General features: G+C 42.5%; 2 protein-coding genes across 4 annotated transcripts in view; one reads left to right on the top strand and one right to left on the bottom strand.

The window, feature by feature from the left end:
• Window positions 1–25,800, bottom strand: part of P4HTM (prolyl 4-hydroxylase, transmembrane) — a 40,011-nt gene that overhangs the window by 8,398 nt on the left and 5,813 nt on the right. For all 3 annotated transcript variants that reach the window (XM_074197904.1, XM_074197902.1, XM_074197903.1), the window contains exons 3-8: window positions 16,512–16,702; window positions 14,517–14,613; window positions 11,171–11,333; window positions 8,820–9,005; window positions 5,547–5,637; window positions 4,892–5,015 (exon numbers count right to left, since the gene is read on the bottom strand). In XM_074197904.1, the coding sequence (XP_074054005.1) occupies window positions 4,892–5,015; window positions 5,547–5,637; window positions 8,820–9,005; window positions 11,171–11,333; window positions 14,517–14,613; window positions 16,512–16,702 (852 nt within the window). The remainder of the gene's footprint in view (window positions 1–4,891; window positions 5,016–5,546; window positions 5,638–8,819; window positions 9,006–11,170; window positions 11,334–14,516; window positions 14,614–16,511; window positions 16,703–25,800) is intronic.
• LOC141495963 (secreted frizzled-related protein 5-like) lies at window positions 18,696–25,674 on the top strand. The gene is made up of 4 exons (XM_074197905.1): window positions 18,696–19,000; window positions 20,966–21,135; window positions 23,298–23,384; window positions 25,319–25,674. The coding sequence occupies exons 1-4, from the start codon at window positions 18,696–18,698 to the stop codon at window positions 25,633–25,635; spliced, it is 879 nt and encodes a 292-aa protein (XP_074054006.1). The 3' UTR covers window positions 25,636–25,674.

The raw sequence follows: 25,800 nt of genomic DNA, 5'->3' as shown, positions 1-25,800 counted from the left end.
AACTCATAAACTAAGGACTCTAACTAAACTTTCGAGAGACAGAACCCACAAAGGGACCCAGTGAGGCAGTTCTCCTACTCAAGGTAACCTGGAAAAGAGCAGAAAGGCTCTGCTCCCCAGGGTGGGAGGGGTGGCCCACCGGAGGGGTGGCCAGCCAGAGGGGTGGCCCACCAGAGCCAAAGAACTTCAGCCTCCTGGAGGCAGCCCCAGGGCGTTGGGAGCGGAGGCTCACAGCAGTGGGGGAGTCTCCTGAGCTGCACCCCAGGGAGCACCGGCACAAAGTGGGGGAACAGCGGGGGACCTCTGCCAGAATGAGCACTTGGAGCCCAGCCCTCAGGGCACACAGCCAGCAGCTTGGTCTTTTGGCAGCCCAAATCCAGGAAACAGAAGCAGGCGGAGCCGGTAAGCAGGAGCCCCCAGGGCATGAGCCCATTTAGCCAAGGGAGGGGAGTGAAGAGAGAGAGAGAGAGACTGCAGAGCTCTGTCCTCTGCCCCTGGAACAGGACTCTGGGGCTCTGACCACATTCAGATCCTGATCCCAGTCTAGGCCCCCCCACCTCGGCCCCATGGCAGAGGGGGATGCTTATGTTCATTCACAGACCAGGAGGGAGGACAGAACCTCACACACTGAGACCCTTGTGGGAGTGTCCCAAAAGCTCAGGAAGCACCAAAAAAAAACAGGCTTAGGCTGGGAAAATGAACAAGCAAAGAAATAAGAGTAAGACCATTGAGAAATATTTTGCAAATGAGCCCAAGAAGGATCAAAATACTCAGTCTGAAGATGAGGAAGCATAAGTTCCTGCATCTAAAGACTCCAAGAAAAACAGAAATTGGGCTCAGGCTATGACAGAGCTCAAAAAAAGACTTTGAAAATCAAATGAGGGAGTTGGAAGAAAAACTGGGAAAAGAAAGGAGAGAGATGCAGGAAAAACATGAAAATGAAGTCAGCAGTTTAGTCAAGGAAATCCAAAAAAATGCTGAAGAAAATAGCATGCTAAAAAACAGCTTAGGTCAAATGGATAAAACAGTTCAAAAAGTTATTGAGGAGAAGATGCTTTAAAAAGCAAAATTGGCCAGATAGAAAAAGAGATAAGAAAACTCTCTGAGGAGAATAAATCCTTCAGACAAAGAATAGATTTCAGGGAGATTGATGAATTTACCAGAAATCAGGAATCAATACTTCAAAACCAAAAAAATGAAAAATTAGAAGAAAATGTGAAATATCTCATTGAAAAAACAACTGATATGGAAAACAGACTTAGGAAAGATAATTTGAAAATTATTGGAATACCTGAAAGTCATGATCAGGAAAAGAGCCTTGACATCATTTTCAAAGAATTACTACAGGAAAATTGCCCTGATATTCTAGAAGCAGAGGGCAAAATAGAAATGGAGAGAATCCACCGATCCCCCCGAGAAAGAGATCCCAAAAAACCAACCCCTAGGAATATTATAGCCAAGTTCCAGAACTCCCAAGTCAAAGAGAAAATATTACAAGCAGCCAGAAGGACACAGTTCAAATATCGTGGAGCTGCAGTCAGGATCACACAGGACTTAGCAGCAACTACACTGGAAGCTCATAGGGCTTGGAATACAATATACCGGAAGGCAAAAGAGCTTAGAATGCAGCCAAGAATGAACTACCCAGCAAGGCTGAATGTCCTCTTCCAGGGAAAAAGATGGACTTTCAATGAACCAGGGGAATTTCAAAGGTTCCTTTTGAAATGGCCAGAGCTGAACAGAAGGTTTGATCTTCAGATATAGGACTCAGGTGAAGCATGGAGATTGGAGGAGAGGGGGGAAATATGCGGGACTTAATGAGGATGAACTGCATGTATAGAAAAATGATACTGATAATATTCATATGAACCATCTCAGTTAATAGAACAGGTAGAGGGAGATTTTATAGTTGAAGTACAGGAGAAAGCTGAATTTGACGATAAAATATGTTGTAAAAATGGACTCAATAGGATAAAAAGTGAAATGGAAAGGGAGAAAGAAAAAGGAGAGGGGGAACAGTCCAAGATATTTCACATAATAAGATTTTTTTTTATTACAATGAACTGTTGCAATGATATGGAAGGGTGGGAGGCAAGAGGGAACGAGGGAACCTTTGCTCTCATCAGAGATGGCTAGGAAAGGAAACAGCAAATATACTCAGTGGGGTATAGACATCTGGAGTAAGAAGGAGGGGGAGCAGGGGGAAGGGGTGGGGATGTGAATAAAGGAGGAGAAGATGGACCATGGGGGGACAGTGTTCAGATATAACACATTTTCTTTTTTACTTCTTGCAAGGGGCTGGGATTGGAAGGCCTGCCCAGGACCATAGGGCCAGGTGGATTCTGGGCCTAAGGGGTGGTATGGGGGCTCAGGGCTTCTTGGCCCCAGGACCAGGGATCTGTCTGCTGCGCCACTCAGTGACCCTACAGCAGAGTCAGAGTGAAAGGAAAGAGAAAATATAGTACACGGTAGTGGAGAAATAGAAAAGGAAGGAGCTGCGATCAGCAATGGCAACGTTGGAAAAATATGGAAGTAACTTTTGTGATGGACTTATAAAGAATGTGATCCACTCACGACAGAGTTAATGGTGTTGGAACAAAGACTGAAGCACATTTTTTGTTATGATTATTTGGGGGAGGGTGCAGGGCAAGTGGGGCTGGATGGCCTGCCTGGAGCCACATAGCAGAATGATCTTTGGGTGTCTGAGGCCGGATTCAGACCCAGGTGCTCCTGGCTCAAGGGCCAATGCTCTGTCTGCCACCCAGCCACCCCTACTATTATTACTATTTTATTTTATTTTGGGTCTTTTCTTTCTTTCTTTTTTTTGGTTTTTGCAGGGCAGTGGGGATCAGGTGGCTTGCATGTCACATGGCTGGGTGATTATTGGGTTTACGAGGCTGGATATGGACTCGGATGCTCATGTCTCCAGGGCTGGTGCTTCATCCATTGTGCTGCCTGGCCATACCTACAATTATTACTATAATTTTTTTTAATTTAAATTTTTTTCTCTCCCCTTTACTTTTTCGCCCAAGCAAGTCTATCTATATTCATGGGGGGAGGGGTATTTTGTTTACTTGTAAACAAGTATATTTTATTAATGTAAAAAAAAAACCATTTGTACGAAATGAGAATAAAAAAACACATTTAAAAAAAATAAATAAATAATGCTCAAATGTCTTTGCTCAGTATCCAAGGTCCTAAATCTGCTGCCACCTACTTTTCCAAGTTTATCTCATATTACTATCTCCCCTACATGCCAAATGTCCTATTCCTTTATCATGATTCTGATACTCTGCCCCAACCTATTCTAACAGCCCCTCTCCCAGTCTTAATGAGGATTTCCAAATTCCTATTCATCCTTTGAATCCAAATTCAAATGCTAGCACCTCCAAAAGGCCTGCCCTAACCTCTGATCTTTAGCGTTTCTCTATCTTGAAAAGAACACTAGGGGCAGCTAGTTGTCCCAGTGGATAGAGCACCTGCTCTGGACTCAGGAGTACCTGAGTTCAAATCCGACCTCAGACACTTAATAATTACCTAGCTGTGTGGCCTTGGCAAGCCACTTAACCCCATTCCCTTGCAAAAAGAAAAGAAAAGAACACTAAAAACGTTCTTTAAGTAAACATGCCTTTTTTGATAACAGACATTAAAAACAATTTTAGAGGATTTTATTCCAAAGTTTTGTTTAAAAATACTGAAATACTGCTTTCCTATAATATAAAGACCATGAATACTTCCCCCCCCCCCCAGGTCTCCCTATCTTGTTCCTACTAAAAGTTCAACAGTTATTCATGGGTTCAATTCCAAACTAATTGTTACAGAAACTGTTAGCCCCACTGTCTCTCAAAATTTCTGAACTTAAGTTACCAGCCTCAGCCTCCTCAAGGAACAGAGGCTTTAGACACACATACCCCCACATCCCTGGAATTCTCATTCTAAATTCTCTCTCCCCCACATTCCAGGCACAGTGTTCTAAACAAAATAGACACTTATTAAGATAGCCACTGAATTTCAGATACTATTTATTCTATTTAGGATGCTTTCTCCATCCCCAACTACTCTTCTCCTTAGTTGAACTTTGCTAACCCTTCAAGACCCACTTCCCATCCTGTCACCTTCAAGAAGCCAGCCTGGACATCAGCCACTCCTTTCTTTGAGATTTACTTGTACTAATCTCTATCATTCAGGATATATAGATTAGATCTAATTCAACTAGATCTTGATACTGAGGAATAGTTCAGAGAAGGGAAGAAACTGTTCCAAGGTCACAGAATTAGAGTTTTCTAATTCATTTTTGGTCATCTACAGGTCTCATTATTAATTAATTCTATGTATATCTATCTTGTTTCCCCATTTTTTGAAAGTGGAAACTGTGACTTCCACCTTTCACAGCAGAACAGAACTGGAATTGGGGTTCCTTCTTCCACAACAGTTAATGTTGTCTCATCCACTCCTGGGTCAGTCTTCAAGTCACATGGTTATGAGGCTGACAAATAGCAGCTATGAAAGAATCAAGTGGGACCTTCAGAAATGGAAAAGTTCAGAAAGAAAGGAAGTAGAGGGGCTAAGGGAAGAGAATGTCAGGAGGAAAATTTCCAATTCAGATATATTTCATTTGAGGTGATGAGAAGACCTCTGAAACATAGAATGTTAGAGCAAAAAAGGGCTTTAGGGGATCATTTTATCCAGGCCTAGGGGTGAAGTAACTAACAATGAGGTAGGACAGAGTCAATGCAAATAGCTCTCAAAGGAATTCTGAGGCCCCAGTTTCAAAGCCCTGAAAAAGAACACACCTCAAGTCCCAATGAGAGCACATCCTCAAAAAGGGTCTATGCTTTTTTTGAAGCACATCTTTTCTGCCCACTAAAGCCATAGTGGTGGGAGACTGTACCTTGCCCATCAGACAGGTAGTTGTACCAGAAGACAGCGGTGCCTTGCCGAGGCTTCACTCTCAGGTTCCCCTTGTCACAGTGTTTCCGGGTATCTCGGAGATCAATGTCATTCTGAATCAGGGACTGCAAGTGGCACAGCAAGTAATAAGTGTTTGTGCTGCCAACACAGGAAGAGCCTAAGAGAGAGGCGAGGTATGGGTGGGTATTTCTAACTTCTATCTTTTGCCAAATTTCTCCACCTCTGAGCCTGGTAGGAAGCCATATTTGGATAGATCCCCAGTATCACCTACTCCCAAGGCAGGCTGTGTGCTGTTTCCACTTAGAACCTGAGGGATCAATGCAGGAAAACTCATCACTAAAAGCAAAGTGACTCTTCCCTATCCCCAAGTCATTGGAAAAAAGTCATTTCCTGCCATTCCAGGAAAATACACAGGAGAACAGAGAAGGACATCTCAGTCTGAAGCCCAGGTTACACTGTAAAATGGCTTCTACCAAGCCAGTCACTGTTCCTCTTCTTCAGGACCTACAGGTCAAGTTAACCAAGGCCTTCATATACTCTCTGGAGGTCATCCAGTTATTTTCAGAGAGGGCCATGCCTTCAGAAGTGAGCACAACAAGGGGAACCAACTGGATTACAATTATTTAGACCCTTACCAGTTCATCATAGGTCCTGTTATCTGCCACTGGGAAGGTTGTTTCCCCACCACCGGTGACATTGTTCAGGTAAAACAGCACAGTCACATATCTGTGAGGCAGAAAGAGGAAAGACAATATTTAGGATTTCAGTGTCAATTTCAAAGGTCTCACAAAATGCATGAAAGGTAGCAAAATGAGGGAGGCCCATCCATGCCTTCTATTTGTTTCACAAATTGAGGCACAGGGTGCAACATAAGAGAGATACCAGTCTTGCTGTCTGAGCCAGGGAAGATCACATCCAGAGTTTGATGATCAGTTCCAGGTATCACATTTTGAGGATATAAACCATCTGAAGGGTGTGTTCAAACAAAAGCAAACAAGATGGTGAAGGGTACTGGAATTGGGGAAGTTGAGTCTCATAAGGGGGAAAAAAGTTATGGGAAGTGGGGCAGAGATAGGGGCAGGAACACAATTCCTGTCTTCCATTATCTGTAAGCATCATGTGGGAAAAAAGGATTAGACCTATTTTGCTCAGGACCAAGAGGGCAAAAACTAGGCAAGTTGCAAAGAGGCAGATCTCCACTTCATAAGAGCTTCCTAACAATTAAAAGCAGCTCAAATAGAAATATCACATTTAACCAGAGAACACTGTGTCCACTCTATGCAAGGTCTAGGGAGACAGAGTGTGCATGGTAGTTGAAGAACTAGCTGAAGAGTCAAAATCATCCAGGAACCTGGCTAAGTCACATCATTTCTTCAGATCCCTCACAATTCTCTGAAAAGAGATGCCTGTCAGTTAGTGATTGGCATTACTAGAAAGAATTCTCTCACCTGAAATTCTAGCTGAGGCTAGATGTCCTCTTGTCAGAGACATTGTAGGAAGGACTATGACTAAGTGAACTAGGCCTTCCAGCTCTGCATTCTACAAATATATCATTAACTTCAGTCAGCTACATAGGCATTGCATGACCAGTATTACCCTTGTGTCTGGTCTATATATTGCTCTAGACAGAAGAGGGATCAATTGTATTACACGGGGCAGGAAGCATAGTGGATAGAATGCTGGGCCTGGAGTTAGGAAGATCCAAGTTCAAATCTGGCCTTCGATGCTTACTAACTCTGTGACTTTAGACAAGTCACTGTTTGCCTCAGTGCCTTACCTGTAAAATGAGCTGGAGAAGGAAATGGCAAAGCACACCAGCATCTTTGACAGAAAAAACCCCAACTACAAAAACCCCAAATAGGGTCAGAAAGAGTCAGACACAACTGGAAAATGTCTGAACAATAACCAGCACCACTAAGGTGATCTGGGAATAAAACAGCAGTACAATGGTCATTTCCTGAGGTTCTTTCAGCAGCAGGCAAAAACCTCAAGGTTATTCCTAACACTATTACAAAAATCAATCTTTTTAGAAGGGAAAGAACTCTAAAATAGCTAGAAAAATGAGCCTGGAAAATGTCAGATTTCAGAGGTCAAGGCTATAGAGTTAGATCTATGAATCATTCACTTAGCAGGGATGTTTGTAACCATGGGACCAGATGAATTCAATAGCAAGGAAAACCAAGGACAGAGCTTCAGATTTTCATTCTTCAGTCGGGAACCCTATAGGTATAATTTTGAGAAATGTTTAAAGAATAGGAAGACTAGAAGCGGTCTTGAGTTACTGTTAAATTAATCCAAATTCCTCCAGCTTCTGCCTCAAGTTACTCAATTGTTCTTTTTTTTAAGTTAAGAGGAAAGAAAGAGGAAATAAGATCTTGAGAATCAAATATTATAGAAATTCTAATTTTCTTTTAAAAATATCTTTTTTTTTGCATTTTACATGAATATATGTGTATAACCTATATCAAACTGCTAGCTTTCCCAATGCAGGGAAGGGAGAGAATGGGGGGGGGACATTTAGAACTCAAAATTTGAAAAAAGTGTTAAAATTATTTTTATATGTAATTGGGAAAAATAAAATATTAAATAAGGTTTAAAAAATAAAAAAATAGGGGCAGCTAGGTGGCACCGACCCTGGAGTCAGGAGACCCTGAGTTCAAATCCAGTCTCAGACATTTAATAATTGCCTATCTGGGTGATCTTGGGCAAGTCACTTAACCTCTTGCCTTAAATTTTAAAAAGAAAAAGAAACAAATAAAAATGAATAAATTTTTGTTGATATCCATCACCTACATTTCCCAACCTTCACCTCCTCTCAGAGAACCATCCTTTATAATAAAGCAAAAAACAGATTGGCAAAACTAATATTCTATAACCATGGTCTTCTTCAAAGGAAGAGGTCAGTTTCTCATTTTTATTCTTTAAAAACCCTAACTTTTCACACTGATCAAACAATTTAGGTTTGATTTAGGGTCATAAAGGAGAAAAAGAGTAAACAAATGGAGCAGAGAAGACTCTAAAAAATTGGGGAACCAATGAAGTAGAAATTTAATAGTATCAGATGTTGCAGAAAGGTCTCATGAGAAAAGGATTTTGCAAGGAGAAAGTAATTATTGACCTCAGAGAGACAGGTTACAGTGGAATAATAAGGATGAGAATCAGATGGCTAAAAAAGAGCACATAAAGACCTTACATTTGAGTTTCAAAGCAAAAAGGAGAGACATAGACCAATGTCTAGATAGTCAGGGTCAAGTGAGGAGGAGAGGGGGAGAGAGACAGGCAGAAAGACACAGAGAGAGTGAGTATTAGTAATATATGTATAAATATACATATATGTGTCCTTTTGAAATAAAGAACACTGATAAGTTTAAAGAAGGAACTAATGAAAAAGAAATTAAGAAAGTAAGAGAGAAATGATAACTGTGAGAGGAAGAACATAGAGGAGATGGGGGAATGGAGGGAGCTGAAAGGAAGGAAAATCACAGACTGAGATTAAGCTGAGTAGATTATAAAGGATGAGCTAAGTCTTCTCTGTAAAAAAGGAGCTAGAACCATTCAAAAGAGTTGAAATAGGAAGGGAGAAGTCAGAAATAAATGCTGGGTAGCATATGCTAGAGAGTCAGTAACTCAGGGACAAAAGAAAAGGATTAACAAGTATCAGTGTGGACCAGAATGGAAGGCAGACAGCTGGACTCTATAATGGACCACATGAATTCCTCCCAAACCTAGGCATAAAGATTCAAAGAATTTTGGAATTGGATGGAATCTTAGAAATCAACAAGTTCAATCCCTCATTTTGCAGAGAAGGAAACTTAAGCCCACTAGTAGTAGAGACTGAAGCCTTGATTTTCCTCCCTCCCAGTACACTATCTTTCCATTATGCTGAAGGGATAACAGGAGGTCCTTACCGACAGGAAGTTTCAAAAGGTGATGTTTCATTAGCGATGAGTTTTGTATGGCTGCAAGCTGTTTCTGGGAACACAGGCCCACTGTCCATGTGAGCATGGTAGTGTCCACCCTGGTCATAACGGACCACCTGCATAGGCTCACTATGTTCCACAATCTCTCTGGGCAGTCGAGTGAGACGGAGCACCCTGGCAGAGAAAGCACAACGGAGCAGAGTGTGGTGAAGTCTGGAGAGTCTCCCTGCTTTCTCCATATGTGGAGGCCTGACTTCTGTCAACAATGTCCAGGGACAGGGACGTTCATGCTCAGAGATCACCCAGTTTTGGGTTGATAGGCTGATGCCAACAAGGAGTGTAACATTTCCAGATGGGCCTTCTAATCCCTCCAGTCAAGCTTTTCCCCTAGTTGGTGCACCCTGGAAATGGTGTAACAGGATGTACTACTTCCTGCCAAATCTTCTCACTTTTGGGGCTTTTATTATGCCATGTGTGAAATGAGGAAGTTGGATTAGGGGGCCTGGAAGGACCCTTCCAGTTCTAAATCTAGTGCTACCTTAGAGTCAGGCTAGCCATCCTTAGGAGGTAAGCAAGTTACTTACACATACATACTCTTCCATGAGTAACAAAATAATATGACCAAGACAAACCATGCTCATCCTATCTAGTGGAATTGAAACCCCAAGTGGTCTCCAATTCTGGATCAATCCTAATTTCCAGCAGGCAAGATCCCATATGCTGGGAGATAGAAGATCCTTAAATTTATAATAACGAATCCAGGAGCTAGAAATCTCTTAGGATTGATACCCCTCCCCCTACTCCAACAACTCCAACCTGGAATGAATCTGAGTTAATGGCAATTCCCTCAGTGAATTATATTCCAAAGCCCACTTGAACTAAGATGACAGTTTAGTGGGAAGGAGTGAGATAAGATTTCCATTAAGATTGGTCCCTGCTCTCAGACCAATCAGTCCATCTGGAGAACTTCAATGCAGAGCTAAGGAAGCAAGGGTAACCATCCTTCCATTCCTAAATTATCCAGTCACACTAGTAAAGGACCTAGGGAGATGAGCTGAAGGTGAGAATAATCCACCAGATGAAATCCTTACAGCTAATTAACTGAAAACACAGTCAATCATTTTTAATTCCAACTGTATCTAGTTAGCCACTAATTAGGGTATATTTGTTTTAATTAAACACTTATCACCTGCCTTTCAATTCATTACAGCCCAAATTTAATAAATGTTCCATTTAAAGTCTCATTAACTAGAGCTTGCTAAATCAATTTAATACATTCCACACTTCCCCAAACTTCCTCTTCTACCTCTATCCTACTTAAATACAAAGTTTGATCCCCAGAAAGGAGCCCACCCCCAAATGCCCCAGGGGCACATGGATAGGACTCACTTGCTCTAGTAACAGGTCTCTTGTTGTGTGGGCTTGGGTTTACCAGGAGTCTACATACCTTAGTATGTGTACTTCATTCAGTACCAGGGCTACTAGGAGCCGAAGCCCCACTTCCCAGTCCAATCCAGACTAGGTGTGGATGGCACATCTTTCCAAGGGTGGGCTTATACAGATGTAGCTATTCAGGAGGGAATCCCTCCTGAGGGGCAACTTTGGATGCCCTAAGTCACCCCCTAAGCCCTGTTCTGGGAGTCCTATGACTATTCACAGCTAAGCCATGGCCAGGGGCTTGGGAGGCTGGCATGACAATTTCCCCTTTTAAATGGATATTCCTTGAGTTTCTAATTTGTCTTTCCCACAAAAGGCCTTGTTCAAAAAGCCTCAGTTTACTCATTTGTAAAATAGAGATATAAATATTGCTTTTTTCCTACCCTACAAGGTTGTTGTGAAGAAGGTTCTTTGTTCAACTAAGACGTTTAACAAAGTATTTTTGCAAACCTTAAAAGTCTGTTATTATTCTTTTCGAAGACAGAGGTCTTTCCACTAAACATTTATACTGTGTCCTAGAGCTGGATTCATCAGGCATGTCTCCTGGGACAGAGTCACCAGAGAACCGTAGAGAAGGACCCTAAGAGAGCTCTCCTCTCAGAGATGATGGTCTATGACAGTCTTCCTTCAACTCCTTGCTGTAGCACTGAGCCATGCCCATTCACAAGATTATCCTTGTCTGAAGGGGTGATGGGGTGACTGGTAACTCAGGGATACAATACCCAGGCCCCACTCTGAGCACCAGGAAGCCAGGCATCTGGATCAATAAAAAGCTAAGTCAAGCCCCTTCAGCCTACACTGGGATCGTTTTTTTCTTTGCCATGCCCAGTGCTTCCTGTCCTGCTCTGTCCACTAAGTGGGTCCTAGGGGGTCAGGAGCATGCAGCTGTCCTCAGGCCTCACCTCTGCCGGATGGATCTCATGACCTGATGGGCGCCCTCGCCCTGGTACAGCCAAGTGTGCTGGCTATTGCGCACCAGGTCGCTCACCTTCACCTTCTGACTCCCCATGTACTTGTGGAAGTCCCTGAGGTTTAACTGCTTAAACTCCTCCAAACTTAGCACACCTGTGGAGAGCAAAGAGAAGAGACCTGTGTTGGCACCACTGGACTATTTGCTTTTTGCCTTTCTTTGTAGCCTGGGAGCTTGGCACGGTGCTGGGCAGCCTGGGAGTGAATGCTTGTTAAATATGGGTGTGTTGCCCATTGAGATCAGGCTCCAGTTGGAACATGGCAAGCCCTGGGCACCTTCAGAGAAGGGAGGCCAGTGATGGGGAGAGCCCTAGAGAAGAACACTTACAGGACACATCACCCCGGCTTCAAGTATTTGAGGGGCTGTCTTATGGAAGAAAGAGAAACTTTCTTTGTGGCTCCAAAAGCACACCCGGGACCACCAGGGAACATTTACACAGAGGCAGATTATGGCTTAAGAAAAGGAATGCATAATCTTCCTGAAGATAATAACTTTCTTACAAAGCTGCAGAATAGGGGACCTGAGTTCAAATCCGGCCTCTCACACTAAATAATTGCCTAGCTGTGTGACCTTGGGCAAATACTTAACCCCATTGCCTTAAATAAATAAAATTTTAAAAAAACCCAAAGCTGGTCAATAGTGGACTAGACTGTTTGATAAAACAATGAACTCCCCAACACTGGAGGTGTTTAAGAAGAAGATGAGCGAATCCCTGCCACATAAGGAATGAAATATGTAGGAGGAATTTTTGCACTTAGAAGATGGTTGCAACAGGTGATCTATAAGGTCCCTTCCAACTTTAAAATTAGTTGATTTGTATACTTCCCTCTTTTCTAGCATTGTACATGGACTACGTGCAACAATCTCTGAATCCTCAGCCTAAATCACCTTTTGTCCTAAAAAGAAGACCCCAAATGAGGAGCTATGATTACAGATTGCTACTACAAGGGGAGGCTGACTGGGTAAGACATCTTTTCTCTTTTCAGGGAAGGAATCTAGGTTTCTAATAGCTAAACTGGAAGGGCCAGCCAGCAGGCTTTCTATTGGGGCTGCCCACCTTAGGTTTCCACATCTCCCATGGGGCCAAACTGGAATCCCCAAGAGTTAGTACCTACTGGAGATACCATCTTTGGTTCTGCCTGTCCAACTGCAGCCTCTCTAGAGAAGGGAAAAACAATCATTCAAATAAGATGTTTTTCTGAAGCTTCTCACTGTTTTGTTTGCTTTATTTTTAGCAAAAATTAAATAGGTTGCAATCACATCTGGGGCTAATTTAAATGTCTGAGTTTAGTGCTTCTACCATAATAACTCCATCTCCCTTACCTCATAGGGGGAGACCAAAAAAATAACCCTTTAATATTCCAAAGAAATAAAACCACTTTTCTGAAATCAGTTTGGCTTGTGATATTTCCCTGAATTTCTTGAGTTTTGGTCAGCCCAGGCCATGAGAGAAGTGAAAACCTGTAGACAGAGGGAGGCGCTTAGAAGCCCACACCCCAGCTGAGTCTCTGTTCCCCTGCACAATAGCCTATAATGTTCAGGGTTCCCATCTTATTTTGCTATCAGGGTTAAAAGGGGATTGTTGTCTGATGACACAATCCTCCAAACCCCACCTGGAATGTCTCAGATGTTGGAAATGTCCTGTCTTGCTCACATCTGAACCTTGTAGGCTCACAGATGGACAACAACAGGGGACAACTGCAACCAAAGAATGCAAGTCCAATGATGAGAATTATCACAAAGTTACTCTTCTGGTACTTAATACTGAGTACAGACTGCCTGCCCATTCCTTAGCACTGACAACCTCAGCAGCCTGGCATGAGCAGACAGGATGCTCCTGTGCCAGGAGGCAGACTTCAACCTCTCTTCTAGTGACTCTTCCCCTCTACACCCCTCCTCACCTGGCTGAAACAATAGCATCCTCACTCCCATAGAGTCAAGGCCTTCCACAATCTGCCTCTACCTTCCCTTTTCAAACTTTTCTGAATGTCCTTCTCTACAATTCCTCCCACTTGTCCAAATGGTCTTATGCTTCCCCGATTTCTACATTTGGTATATTTTCCCTTTTCCTCTTCACCTGATGAATTACATACTACTACTTACCCTTCAAACTCCAATTCGTTCCCCTCCTTCAAGAATGTACCTTCCCTCCTTCTCCCTCCTGGGAACTTCCAAGAGTTTCCTCTTAGAAGTCGGGCAAAACTTTGCTATTACAAAATGCCTTTATCATGCAATAGAGGATGTCACAGTTATAATCATTCTGAAAGCTCCAAATAGATACTTAAGAAACATCTGCCCAAAATGTTAGGAAATGAACCATATTGCACGTTCAGGCTTTTCCACACATGAGAATAGGAGGAAGTTGAAGAAGACAAGGAGGAAAGAAGAAAGGCCCTAGACACAGAAAACTTGGTATATCATGGAACAAATCAAAACCCCCTCATAGGGCTAAAGACTGCATCATCTCAAGAGATGTGATCTTGCTTTTGACTCTTGAAAAGAAAGAGGAAGATCGTGGATTTTTAGATCTTGGTCAAATGCAATGGTAGCCTGGATACGTGATTTTTCTCAAAGAGGGAATGTGAGGAAATATGGGGAATATTAAGCACTACCAACTCCACTGCATGCATTCTTCAACCACCTGAAATGATTGCCCAGAATTCCTTTCAAGGGAACCTCCAGAAGCAAAATTGATGCTCATGATCATGTCCTAGAGAATATCCCTTCAGTAGCCCAAGTTTCATCCCCAGTCTCTCCATTTCCTTAATCTTTCCATTTTCTTTTTCATTTGACTCCTTTCCCACTGCTTCTGTTGTCTTACACACAGTAATTAAAGCCCCAACTTTTAAGCATAAATATATTCTGACATTTGCTGAGGTTTGTTCTTTTATTCATCTCTAAGTAGCTGAATCCTTTACACTTAAAACCAGCAGACCTCTTAAAAGTTCCCACCCAAGAGAGCAATTCTAGTCCCCCAAGCCCTCTTTGCCTGGATGACACTGAGAGGCAAAGAGCATCACCAGGTATTCTTGGGTATATCACCTCATAGTTCAACAAGTCCTCCTTCTTCAGGATGACCTCAGTTATTGATACTACTCTAAGCTGGAAGCTTGAAAGGAAAAATCAGACCGGAAGAGGTTCCACCTCTCTGGAGACCTACATACATCATGTCCAAGATGGCTGAGGCTGGTACTTTGGAAAGGGTTTTCCCCCTTGGGCAACTGGATTTAGCACAAACCCTATTGAGGGTCTATGCCCTCAAAACTTTCCAAACTCACCATCACCATCAGGATCAGCCTTGACGGCAGTGTACATCTCCCGGATATTCTCCGGTGTCATCCACCTTCCGTTCCCCAAACGGGTATGAGTCAATACCTGAAATGACAAACAGATTTGTCTTACCTGGGTGGGACCGTGAAAAGTCACTAGGATTTAAAAAAAATAAAAAAATAAATAAAATTAAATGAATAAAAAAATCAAAGATAAAAAGAAAAAAGTCACTAGGATTAGGATTATGTGAAATTCTCAGTTATAAATATCAGCAGTTCTCTGATCTTGTTTTGTTCTTCTGGCATCTTTCTATTTGTACCAACAATCCTTCCCCCAAAATCTAGAATTCCCTCCTTCCTCATCACCACTGTAGAAATCCTTTTCCAGGCATTACATTCTCCATGAAGATTTCCCATACTTCACCCCCTACCAGCTAGAAGTATTCTCTCACTCTCAGATTTTTCAAAAGTACTTTTTCTGATTCTCGTTATAAAGTATATCAACTCTACTTTATATCCTAGAATAAATGAGAAGTTCCTTGACGTAGCACTTGCCTTTTTTTTTTTAAAGTTTTTGCAAGGCAATGGGGTTAAGTGGCTTGCCACACAGCTAGGTAATTATTAAGTGTCTGAGGCTGGATTTGAACTCAGGGACTCCTGACTCCAGGGTCGGTGCTCTATCCACTGTGCCACCTAGCCACCCCTATGCACTGTGTCTTTTATAGAATAATGGCTTAAAATATTTTTTGAATTGACATTTGTTGAATGAAGAGAAAATGTGATGCCTCAAGGAAAATTTCTATTTATATTTTGAATAATAGCTACCATTTATATATGCCCTAAGGTTTGCAAAGTGCTTTACCAATATTATCTTATTGGACCCAAACAACCCAGGAGGCAGATGCTGTTATTATCAAGACATAGGGAGATGTGGTGACTTGTCCACATATCAAGTAAGTATCTTACTTGTCCACACAACAAGTAAGATTTCAACTCTGATCTGTCTGACTCCAACTCCTCTGCTCATAACTCAAGATCTACCTGCCATGTTATGCCACAGATATGCTCTAAATTTAGGTTTTCTGTTCCACCATAGAGACATTGCTAATTTAAGATTGTTTTTGTCATTTGAATTCTAAATGCTCAGTACTCCAGTATAACTGGTCATTTAAAAGAATCTTAAGGAAAATCCTCTGTAAAGAACAGGATCATAAAATTTAGTGCTATGAGGGGCTCAAGGCGATCACCTCAGTCCTGCCTCATTTTACAGATAAAACAACTGGAGATTCTGAAGGTGAAATGACTTGCTCAGGGTCACGAGGTTATTTAGTACAAAATATTTCAAGCCACTCTCCAAATCCAAAGCTCTTTTTACACAGTAAATCAGCCTGGCATTTACAACATTGATTGTTTAGTACACAAACAAGAGTGGATAATCCCCATATTGGTAATCAAAGAAGAATACCCAATACTGGCTTTCTCAAAGGTGTAGGAAGGCCAGATCCTTGGTCTGAAGAGGTAGGAGAACTCTTAGGAAGTGTCACATTTCTCTCCACCCTCATTAGCTGTTCCTGTGACCAATGCCTCCTTCTGAGAGGCCAACTCAACTTGTCAGACCAGAGAAAACAAAAGGATTCCTAGGAGATGCATAAATGGAAAACTCAGTTCCTGCACGGGGAAAGAGTGGCAGTTGACAAACTAAGCAATGAAATCCAGAACTCAAGTCTTCCAGTGCCAAAGGACAAGAAACAAGTACAAGAAAGAGGGAGAAGTCCTAACAGGATTATGTGGAATCTGAGTCTAGGCACACTCTTACTCTAGGGTGTAGCTTTACCCTCAGAAAAACTTTCTAAAAAGGGAATGGAGCAAGCAAAATAGACTCTCTAGTATCACGACTCATTGACCTGGGCTGCACATATGGTCATACAAGCAGCTTGCCCAAAGGACTCTGGAGGAGCAGAGGTCAAACAAAGCCTCTTCTCCAGTCTCTCAACCTGCCTCTACCTCCTTGAGCTGTAGTTGCCCATCCTGGTTATGGTCCAGCAAATTGAAGATGTCCATTGGGCTAACTTCAATCATTTCCATGGCTTCTTCATAGTCTTCTGTGGGCAGTGTCTGGCTCTTCTGTAGCCCTTTCAGCTGGGCCAGGTGGATAATCAGCTTGCACTCTTCTTCACTCAGAAAGTTGGGAATTTCTGCCAGGAAGAAGAGGAAAGGGCTGATGGCAAAGTTATCAATTAAAAGTAAAAGCATCCTCAATGGCACCTGAGAGGAAAACTAAGCTGGGGAAAGCTAGGCTTTGTCTTTAGAGTCCATAAGTTTCTTTGGACCATTTTTCTCATCTGCAAAATGGAGAGAAGTATACACACACACACATGCACACACATACCCCATAACCCTACCTCTCTGGGAGTGCTGGGTGTAGAAGAATAGAAAAGTCTGGAAAACCCTGAAGTATTTTGAAATGTAAATTATTATTGCTATAATAAAAGGATTTGCTTCTAACTCCATCCTTTCCTCAGGTATGACAAAGTGTTAATATCAGGCAGGTCCCAAGGAGAAATTTTTGATAGTACAATGACCTGTGGAACTGATACTTTCTCTGTAGAAAACCCAGAGTACAGATTTCAATCACCTCATTGATGGAAAAATTTATAGTAAGTGAGCCTCCAATCTGAGCCAAGGTCAGAGATGCCAGTAACTTCACACCCCTTTTTTTGTTTGTTTTTTTGTTTTTGTCTTTTTTGCAAGGCAATGGGGATTAAGTGACTTACCCCAAGTCACACAGCTAGGTAAGTGTCTGAAGTCAAATTTGAACTCAGGTCCTCTTGACTCCAGGGCCAGTGCTCTATCCATTGTGCCACCTAGCCGCCCATGTTTATCAGTCTTGTCCAATTCTTCAGGACACCATTTGGAGTTTCCTTTTTTTTTTTTTTTTTTTTTTGCTATGCAATGGGGTTAAGTGATTTGCCCAAGATCACACGGTCAGATAATTATTAGGTGTCTGAGACAGATATGAACTCAGGTCCTCCTGCCTCCAGGGCCGGTGCTCTATCCACTGTGCCACCTAGCTGCCCCCCATTTGGAGTTTTCTTGGCAAAGTTACTGGAGTAGTTTGCCATTTCTTTCTCCAGTTCATTTTTTTGATAGGGAAACTGAGACAAATAGGGTTTACTGACATGCCAGGGTTGCACAATTATTAAGTGTTTGACACCAGATTTTAACTCAAGAAAAGAAGTCTTCCTGATTCCAAACCTAGAGCTCTATCCACTGTGCCACCTAGCAGCCCTGTCATGTTCCATACGATACCGTAATGAATATTTCTGGGCTTGGCAGACAGCATCCTCCGTCAATATGCCCTCAAGTCTGTCTCCCACAACATCCTCCGTCAATATGCCCTCAAGTCTGTCTCCCACTAACCCTATCTCTCCACTAAGCAACTTACTCTTAATTATATCTATCACTGATAGCAACAGGAAAAACTGACTGAAGATAAAGGACAGAAAAGTTGCTGACTATTTGTACACAGCACAACTATGGCCATAATGCAGGTCAAGAGGAGCTAGGATGCATAGCCCAAACCTGGCACAACCCCCCAAAACCAGGCAAATTCTTTGTGTGGAATGGTAAATGTATCCTCAGTCTAAGACTATGCAGAATGCCTGGAAGGTTTATTGGGGGTTAAAGACTGGAAGCCTGCTTAACTAGTAGCAGGGCTGAATCAATAGGACCTAATTGACTTGGTGAAACACAAGATTGCTTTTCCATAAAAATAAAAGAAAGAAAAAACCAACTGTTAAAGAGTCTATTAACAGATGCCTAATGTAGGGGGGGCTCCCTAAAGAGGGAGGCTTTGAATAATGGCATCCAGTAGAGATCTAATCAAATGCAAACAAGTCTGATTTACAGACTACCGGAGCTGGAATAACCAAGCCTTGGGCTGCCCTCATTAACACACCTGCTGAGTGGAGCCAAGGTTCCCAACTGGAAAGTCCAAGACTAGGCAAACACCTCCTTTGTATTGTCTTGGTTAAAATAGTGGGCTCTTAACTAAGGGGCTGGCCAGTGAGCCTCAGGAGAGGCCCTTATATAAAACAGCTTTCCTAAGCAGATTCATCTCCAGGAAGAAGCCACTCTCTACTCCTCTGGAACATCTGTCCATCTAAAAGGCTAAGTTGAAGGTGCAGGATGGTAGCCAGAGAGTCCATAGAAAGGTTGCTGCTTGCCTTGGTAGGTCTGTGTGGCTACTGTTTTGGAAGAACTGGGGCAGATTTCCCCAGGAGCTCCTCTCGCTGCACATTGATTCCAAGAAGCATGGCCCTATGCTACGATATTGGCTATTCTGAAATGCGAATCCCCAACCTGCTGGAACATGAAACCATGGCTGAAGTGATCCAGCAATCCTCCAGTTGGCTGCCACTGCTGGCCAGGGAATGTCATCCAGATGCTCGTATCTTTCTCTGCTCACTCTTTGCACCTATTTGCCTGGACAGGTAAGTCTTAAACTCTCCATTTCCCCCACAGAGGGAAGCTGGTGAACAAGTGGCACTGTCTCTCTCTCATGCATGGCCTTTGGCTCTCCTCTGAGATAGGTCAGCTGGGACTGTACTTCATCATCTGCTTGGTTTGTTTATTTGATGAGTCTTATTGAGACTACTGAAGAAACCAAATGGGTATTTTTAGATCCTGTACTTCCATCATAGAACCTATCAATGTAGAAAATACTCTTGCCTCACCTCCCCCTTTAGAAGAGGAAGCAATCATCATAGGCAACAGACTAGCTCCCTTCCTGCTTCCATTAGATGATTCCACTGAGAAATTAGGAATCATTCAATTGATTGAACAGAAAGGTTCCCATTTTGCTATTCCTAGTTTTCCTCCCCAGAGTGGTCTATTTCTGTCCCGATGTTCACTGTAAGGTCCTCTGTTGCTGTAAAGGGCAGAGCACCATTGAGGATAATCCATTAGTTAATGGTTCTTAAAATCACTAGAATTGGACAGGTTTGATCTCCCTTTTGCTCTTCTGCTGTAAATCCACTTGCACAACTCACTTGGTAGTCTCCCTTTGAGCTGCCACTGCCCTTTTCTAGAAGATGTAAAGGTACAGGGAAACACTCCCCTTGCTTCAGGCATTCCTGAACTCCTCTATCCAAAGAACACTTTGTTTCAGTATTTTATGCCTCCCATGTTTCTAGGGTAACATATGCCAGTTTGGAAGGCCATTTAAAATCTGGATAAAGGTAGGAGCTATCCTCAGCTAGGTGGGTGGTTGGGTGAAGAAAATTTCAGAATTTAGGAGATGTGTACTTATTGTACTGGGTAGCTGGGTGCCTCAGTGGATACAGCATTGGCCTTGGAGTCAAGAGGATGGGAGTTCGAATCTGTTCTCAGACACTTAATACTTAATAGCTGTGTTACCTTGGGCAAATCACTTAACCCTGATTCCCTGCATTCTGGGCCATCTCCAATCATCTGGATCCATATGTGGCAACTGAACCCAGATGAGAAAGCGAGACTGGTGACTTAGCACTAAAATCCAATTCATGTGCTTACCATGGCATCATCTTCCTTGGCATCATGGTCTTCAAGAATGAAGGACACACATCACCCTTACTGTACTGTCATGGTTTGAGGAGGACACTGATTGGCAAACAATTCTGGAGGGCCAAGGTGGTATGATGGACAGGGAGTAGAGTGTGAAGTCAGAAAGGCATATGATTACCTGTGTGACCTTGGATCAGTCACTTAGCCTCTGACTGTCCAGGATTCCTCAACTATAAAGTGAAGATAATAGTAGCAACATCTTCTCAGGAATGTTGTGAGGATTAAATGAGGTAATATCTGTAAAGTATTTAGCAGAGTACCTAGCACACTTTATTCCTTTCACCAACTTTGCCTAGGACACTGCTGAGCCATGCCTCCAAAGGTACTGGTATTTATGACATTTATGACATTTGTGAACTTGCCTCCTTAGGAAGATAGTGAATGTTCACAAAGGTAGTATGGGGTATTAAAGAGTGCTGGACCTCGGGTCTGAGAAGAGACTTAGATTCTGGCTCAACCACTTAGGAGTTGAGTAACCTTGGAAAAGTCATTTCCTCTTCTATAATTTGAAGAGAATGAGTCTTGTGTCTGTAATGAGGGAAGTATCTTGAGAAGCTGAAAGCATGTTAGAAAGGTCAAGAAAAGGGGGTGGCTAGGTGGCATAGTGGATAAAGCAACGGCCCTGGAGTCAGGAGTACCTGGGTTCAAATCCGGTCTCAGACACTTAATAATTACCTAGCTGTGTGGCCTTGGGCAAGCCACTTAACCCCGTTTGCCTTGCAAAAACCTAAAAAAAAAAAAAAAAAAAGTCAAGAAAAGATTTAGGATCTCATCACTGAGGCTACCTGAAAGCCCTCCCTGCTTTAGCTCATCCATTGTCCTTCATTAAGGAATGTCCTTGGTCTCTCCTTTAGGATCATCTACCCCTGCAGAAGTCTCTGTGAAAGTGTTCGGGACAGCTGCGCCCCCATCATGGCTTGTTATGGATACCCCTGGCCCCAGATTCTCCAGTGCGATAATTTTCCTGTAGATCACAGTTTATGTATTTCTACAATCACTGACGAGATGAGTGTGAGCAGGAGAAGTAAGTCAGCCTCTTTTGGTCACCCTCAGCTGCTGTTGCTCCTAGCACTGCTGCTGCTACCACTACTACTACTTTCACTACCACTTACTACCACTACCACTACCACCACCACCACCACCACCATCACCACTACTACTACTACTACTACTGCTACTACACACACACACACACACACACACACACACACATACAGAGTCATAACAAAGGCTGAATATTCTTCCCTCACTGCTCAAATGAGGGGAGAGGTCAAGCCCATAAACTTGTTTTAAAACTTATATGATTTGGGTTTTCTTTGTTCAGATGGTTTGTAGATCAATGAATAAGCATTTCTTAAGTGCCAAGAGACACTTAATAGGTTGGTAGAAGATATGTGGTTATCTTATTGAGCACTTAAGCAACTCCTAAAGAATAATAAAGACCAAATGGTGTTCAAAAAAACTCCAAAACTTATATGATCACAGAATTTAGAGCTAGGAGGGACCCTGGAGCTCAGCTATTTTATCCTACTCACTTTGAAAAAAGAAACTGGTGTCCAAACAAGTTAAGTGACTTGCCTAAGGTCACACAGATGAGAAGTAGTTAAGTCAGGAATCTGAGCAAGTTCCCCTAGCCAGGACTTTTTTTCTTTTTTCTTTTTTTTAGTTTTTACAAGGCAATGGGGTTAAGTGACTTGCCCAAGTCCACACAGCTAGGTAATTATTAAGTGTCTGAGGCTGGATTTGAACTCAGGTATTCCTTATTCCAGGGCCGGTGCTCTATCCACTGTGCCACCTAGCCGCCAACAATTGATTTCTTTTTTTGATCCAGGACTCTTAAAAAAAAAAAAAAACAGGGACAGCTAGGTGGTGCAGTGGGTAAAGCACCGGCCCTGGAATAAGGAATACCTGAGTTCAAATCCAGCCTCAGACACTTAATAATTACCTAGCTGTGTGGTCTTGGGCAAGCCACTTAACCCCCCCCCATTTGCCTTGCAAAAAAGCTAAAAAAAGAAAAAAAAACCCAAAACTCAACCTGTGTACGTACATAAAGACAGAGAATTTAACAAGGCAATAATAAAATTATTCCTTAATTATTCCCTTTTAAATTTTTTTCCTTTTATGCATAAAAAAGTTCTGATGCTTTTTACTTCTGGTCATCATTACTATCCCACCTCTCCGATTCCAGTACATTGGCCCTGTCTTGAGAATGTTCTTGGCCATTTCTGTGACTTTAATCTACTGCCTCTCTTCCAAGATTTGGGAGCTATTTCTCAGCAGCAGCTGTTCAAAGGGCTCATCGACTGCTATTTTTGTTTTCCCTCATTTACTATTATGACCATCATGTGAATTGTTCTTCTGCCTCTGCTTATTTCACTATGCCAATTCATGCAAATGTTGGCATATTTCTTTGAATACATGATACTCATCATGTCTTATGACACAATTCCATTATATTCACATACCACATTGGTTCAGTCATTCCCCAAATCACAACCATCTATTTCGTTTCTAATTTTTCCTAAAATAAAAAGTCCCATAATAAACATTCCTAAATAGAGGTCTTTCCCCTCTCCCTTTAACATCCTTGGGGTAACTGCCTAATAAACAGCTTGACTCTGAGTAGTGACTTTGTGAGTGTCCTAACTTGTTCCAGAATGGGTAAACTAATTCAGCAGCCCCACCAAGAATTTGTTAGTTTAGTCCCTATCATTTTACTGCCCCTCCACCAACTGTCATTCCCCTCTTTTGTCTTATGTGACACTCTGACAGGGGTGAAGTATCTTGTAGAACTTTTTAGATGGCCATGGATAGCTTGCATTTCTTCATTTGAGAAGTATTTATTCCTGTTCTTTGACCACTCATACTGGGGAATTCAGAACTAGCAGAAAAGAGAGCTAACTAGTTAAGTCAAGAAATATTTTTCTGGCATCACAAAAAAACAAATAAAAGAAGGCTCCATTTTTATTGAGCTAAAAAAGGAACCAGCACCACTGTTCTGGCCATTGAATCCTACAGAATGCTATTAGACCTTTGCAGTCTCCATAGTCTTGGAGGGTGTAGGAGTTAGATAGCTAAGTTGGCAGGCACAGAGAATCCTGGCTCCCAAGTTCACTAGTTTGGCACATAGTTCCTGTACTGTTGAGAACAATGGCATACAGTGGCATTCTCTCCTTCCCCCACCAGTTCCCCGAGCCAGCTGCCAGGACTGTGAGTTGGAAGAGGCAAGCTCCCCGAAGGAGGTTCTGGACACCTTCTGTTCCAATGATTTTGGTGAGTACCACTGTTATGGCATTCCCAGTACTCTCAGCTCCCATGACCCTCATTCTGTCTGGGAAACAAAGGTCAACATACACCTTCTTTGTCCTTAGCACTGTGCTAAACATCTTTATAAGGATACAGAACAATTCATTTGAAGGTGATGTTCAAATGTCAGATTGGAAGAACAGCAATGTTTTAGGTCAAAGGGCAATGAAAGCAAAAAAATCATGTCCTCCAAGGCAGAGCAATGACCCTTCTGCTGTTAAGTAGCAACAGAGGTGATGTTTCCTCTTAGGATTTGGGATTTTCAAAGAGCCTGATTGGAATTTTCAAAGAGCTTACTCAAAATGAGCCAGACTGAAAGGTTTTTAGCTCATACCTAGGATCTCAGGGGAGGAGGAGTTCTAACTAATCTAAGCCAATAAGCATTCATTAATTGCCTAGTATATGCAATGTATGGTAATATCTGTTAAGTGTTTAGCAGAGCACCTGGCACACTTCATTCCTTTCACCAACTTTGCCTAGGACACTGCTGAGCCATGCCTTCAAAGGTACTGGTATTTATGACATTTCTTTTACCTTTGTGAACTTGCCTCCTTAGGAAGATAGTGAATGTTCACAGAGGTAGTATGGGATATTAAAGAGTTACCTCCTCTGGCAAGCAACATTAAATGTTTATGAGCTAGGCTTAGAGATATAAATTCAATAAAAAAGAAAGTCCTGGCTCTCAAGAAAGTGACATTCTGGGGCAGCTGGTGGCACAGTGAATAGAGCACTGACCCTGGAGTCAGGAGGACCTGAGTTCAAATGCAGGCTCAGACACTTAATAATTGCCTAGCTGTGTGGCCTTGGGTGAGCCACTTAACCCCATTACTTTAAATAAATAAAAAATTAAAAAAAAAGAAAGTGACATTCTAAATGAAAGAAGACAACACATAAAAGGCAGTTGAAAAGGACTAGGGGATTTGGGATGGGAATTAACCTACAGAGCCTGGAGACGAATGAAGGGAAGCTAGCCTAGGTCTCCAAAATGGAGACCCAAGAGGAACTCACCAATAGGCGAAGGGGGCCAACTGGATACAGAAAGAAAAAAACTGGAGACCCGTGAAATTGATAGCCTATTATAAAGGGTTTCCATCATAAAACAGATTAGAATATTCATAAGAACTTGAGGGCCAAGGAGAGAGATCCAACTACTAAGGGCATCAGTAAAGACTTCTGGCAGGGACAAGCACAGCTGAGTCAGAGATGGTGAGAGGATCTAGAGCTAGGAGGCATTCCAAGACACATTTCTTCTACCTCTGCAATGGCTTTCCTCAGCCCTCCTGGGTAATAAGGTAGGTCACCTGAAGCAGTTTCTTAGTAACTGATGTATATGACCAGAGAAGTTGCAGGGCTGGCAGGCTGAATACTCAGTCAGCTTCAAAGCTGCTAATAGCTTCATTCATGATTTATCCTAAAGGATTCTCACCACATCTTCCCTTCCCAGTCTATTACCAAGGATCCATCCACTGTACTTGGTTCTTTGGATATCTGGCAGGTACTAGTGCAGCCCTTTGCCGTATGACCTGTTTCCCCTCCTTTTCCAGTCCTGTAGGGCCTTGAAACTTTCTTTCACAACAGTTCTCAGAAACAAATCATCATTGATAAGATGCTGCAACTGCCTTCCACCTATCTCATGTTTTTAATTTGAGGAGAAGGGAGAAGGGAACCCTGGGTCAGCTATTTTCATCCTTTCCCAGTTTTCAGTCTGACCACTGAGATATTTCCATTCAAAAGATAAGATTTGATGAGAGTAGAAGGGCACAGAGAAGCAGCTAACAGGGAACATGGAAGCAGAGCCCAGGGACTTGAAAGCTTCAGAAGGAAGAAACTCCAAGGTCACATGTCTAGTGACCTAGGAGATCAAGATATATTGCATTCTGTTTTGTTTTTCCCTATTCTAGCTGTGAAAATCCAAATCTCTCGGAGGAACCGGACTTCATCCAGCATCTCTGATTATGATATGGACTCTCGATTGGAGGTGCTGAAGCGTGGGCCCCTGCAGCTAACAGACGTCCATCCCAGACTGAAGCAGTGGCTGGATTGGGATGCTACCTGTGTACACAATCTCATGAGGGGCACTCACACAGGGACCTACGTAATCAGTGGTGAGGTCCAGGGCAACAGATTGGTGGTTAACAAAGCTTATGCCTGGAACAAGAGGAACCGGAACCTGCATCATGCAGTCAGAAAATGGAAGCACCATCGGTGTAGACAGTAGCGCAGTCTCACTAGCAGGAGAAACATGTAAAATCAAATGCTTTCCCCTCATCCTGGTGTGATATAGCTTTTCTACCTAAGGATTCTGACTGAAAGTCAGAACCCTGGGAAGGAAGTTATCTTACTTAGATTCCTAGTAATTGATTATCCCCCCCCCCCAAAAAAA

Source organism: Macrotis lagotis, chromosome 8 (assembly GCF_037893015.1).
Source record: "Macrotis lagotis isolate mMagLag1 chromosome 8, bilby.v1.9.chrom.fasta, whole genome shotgun sequence".
Taxonomy (NCBI): Eukaryota; Metazoa; Chordata; class Mammalia; order Peramelemorphia; family Peramelidae; genus Macrotis; species Macrotis lagotis.
The sequence above is the reverse complement of the archived record's forward strand: the minus strand, read 5'-3'. Positions and strand labels throughout refer to the sequence as shown.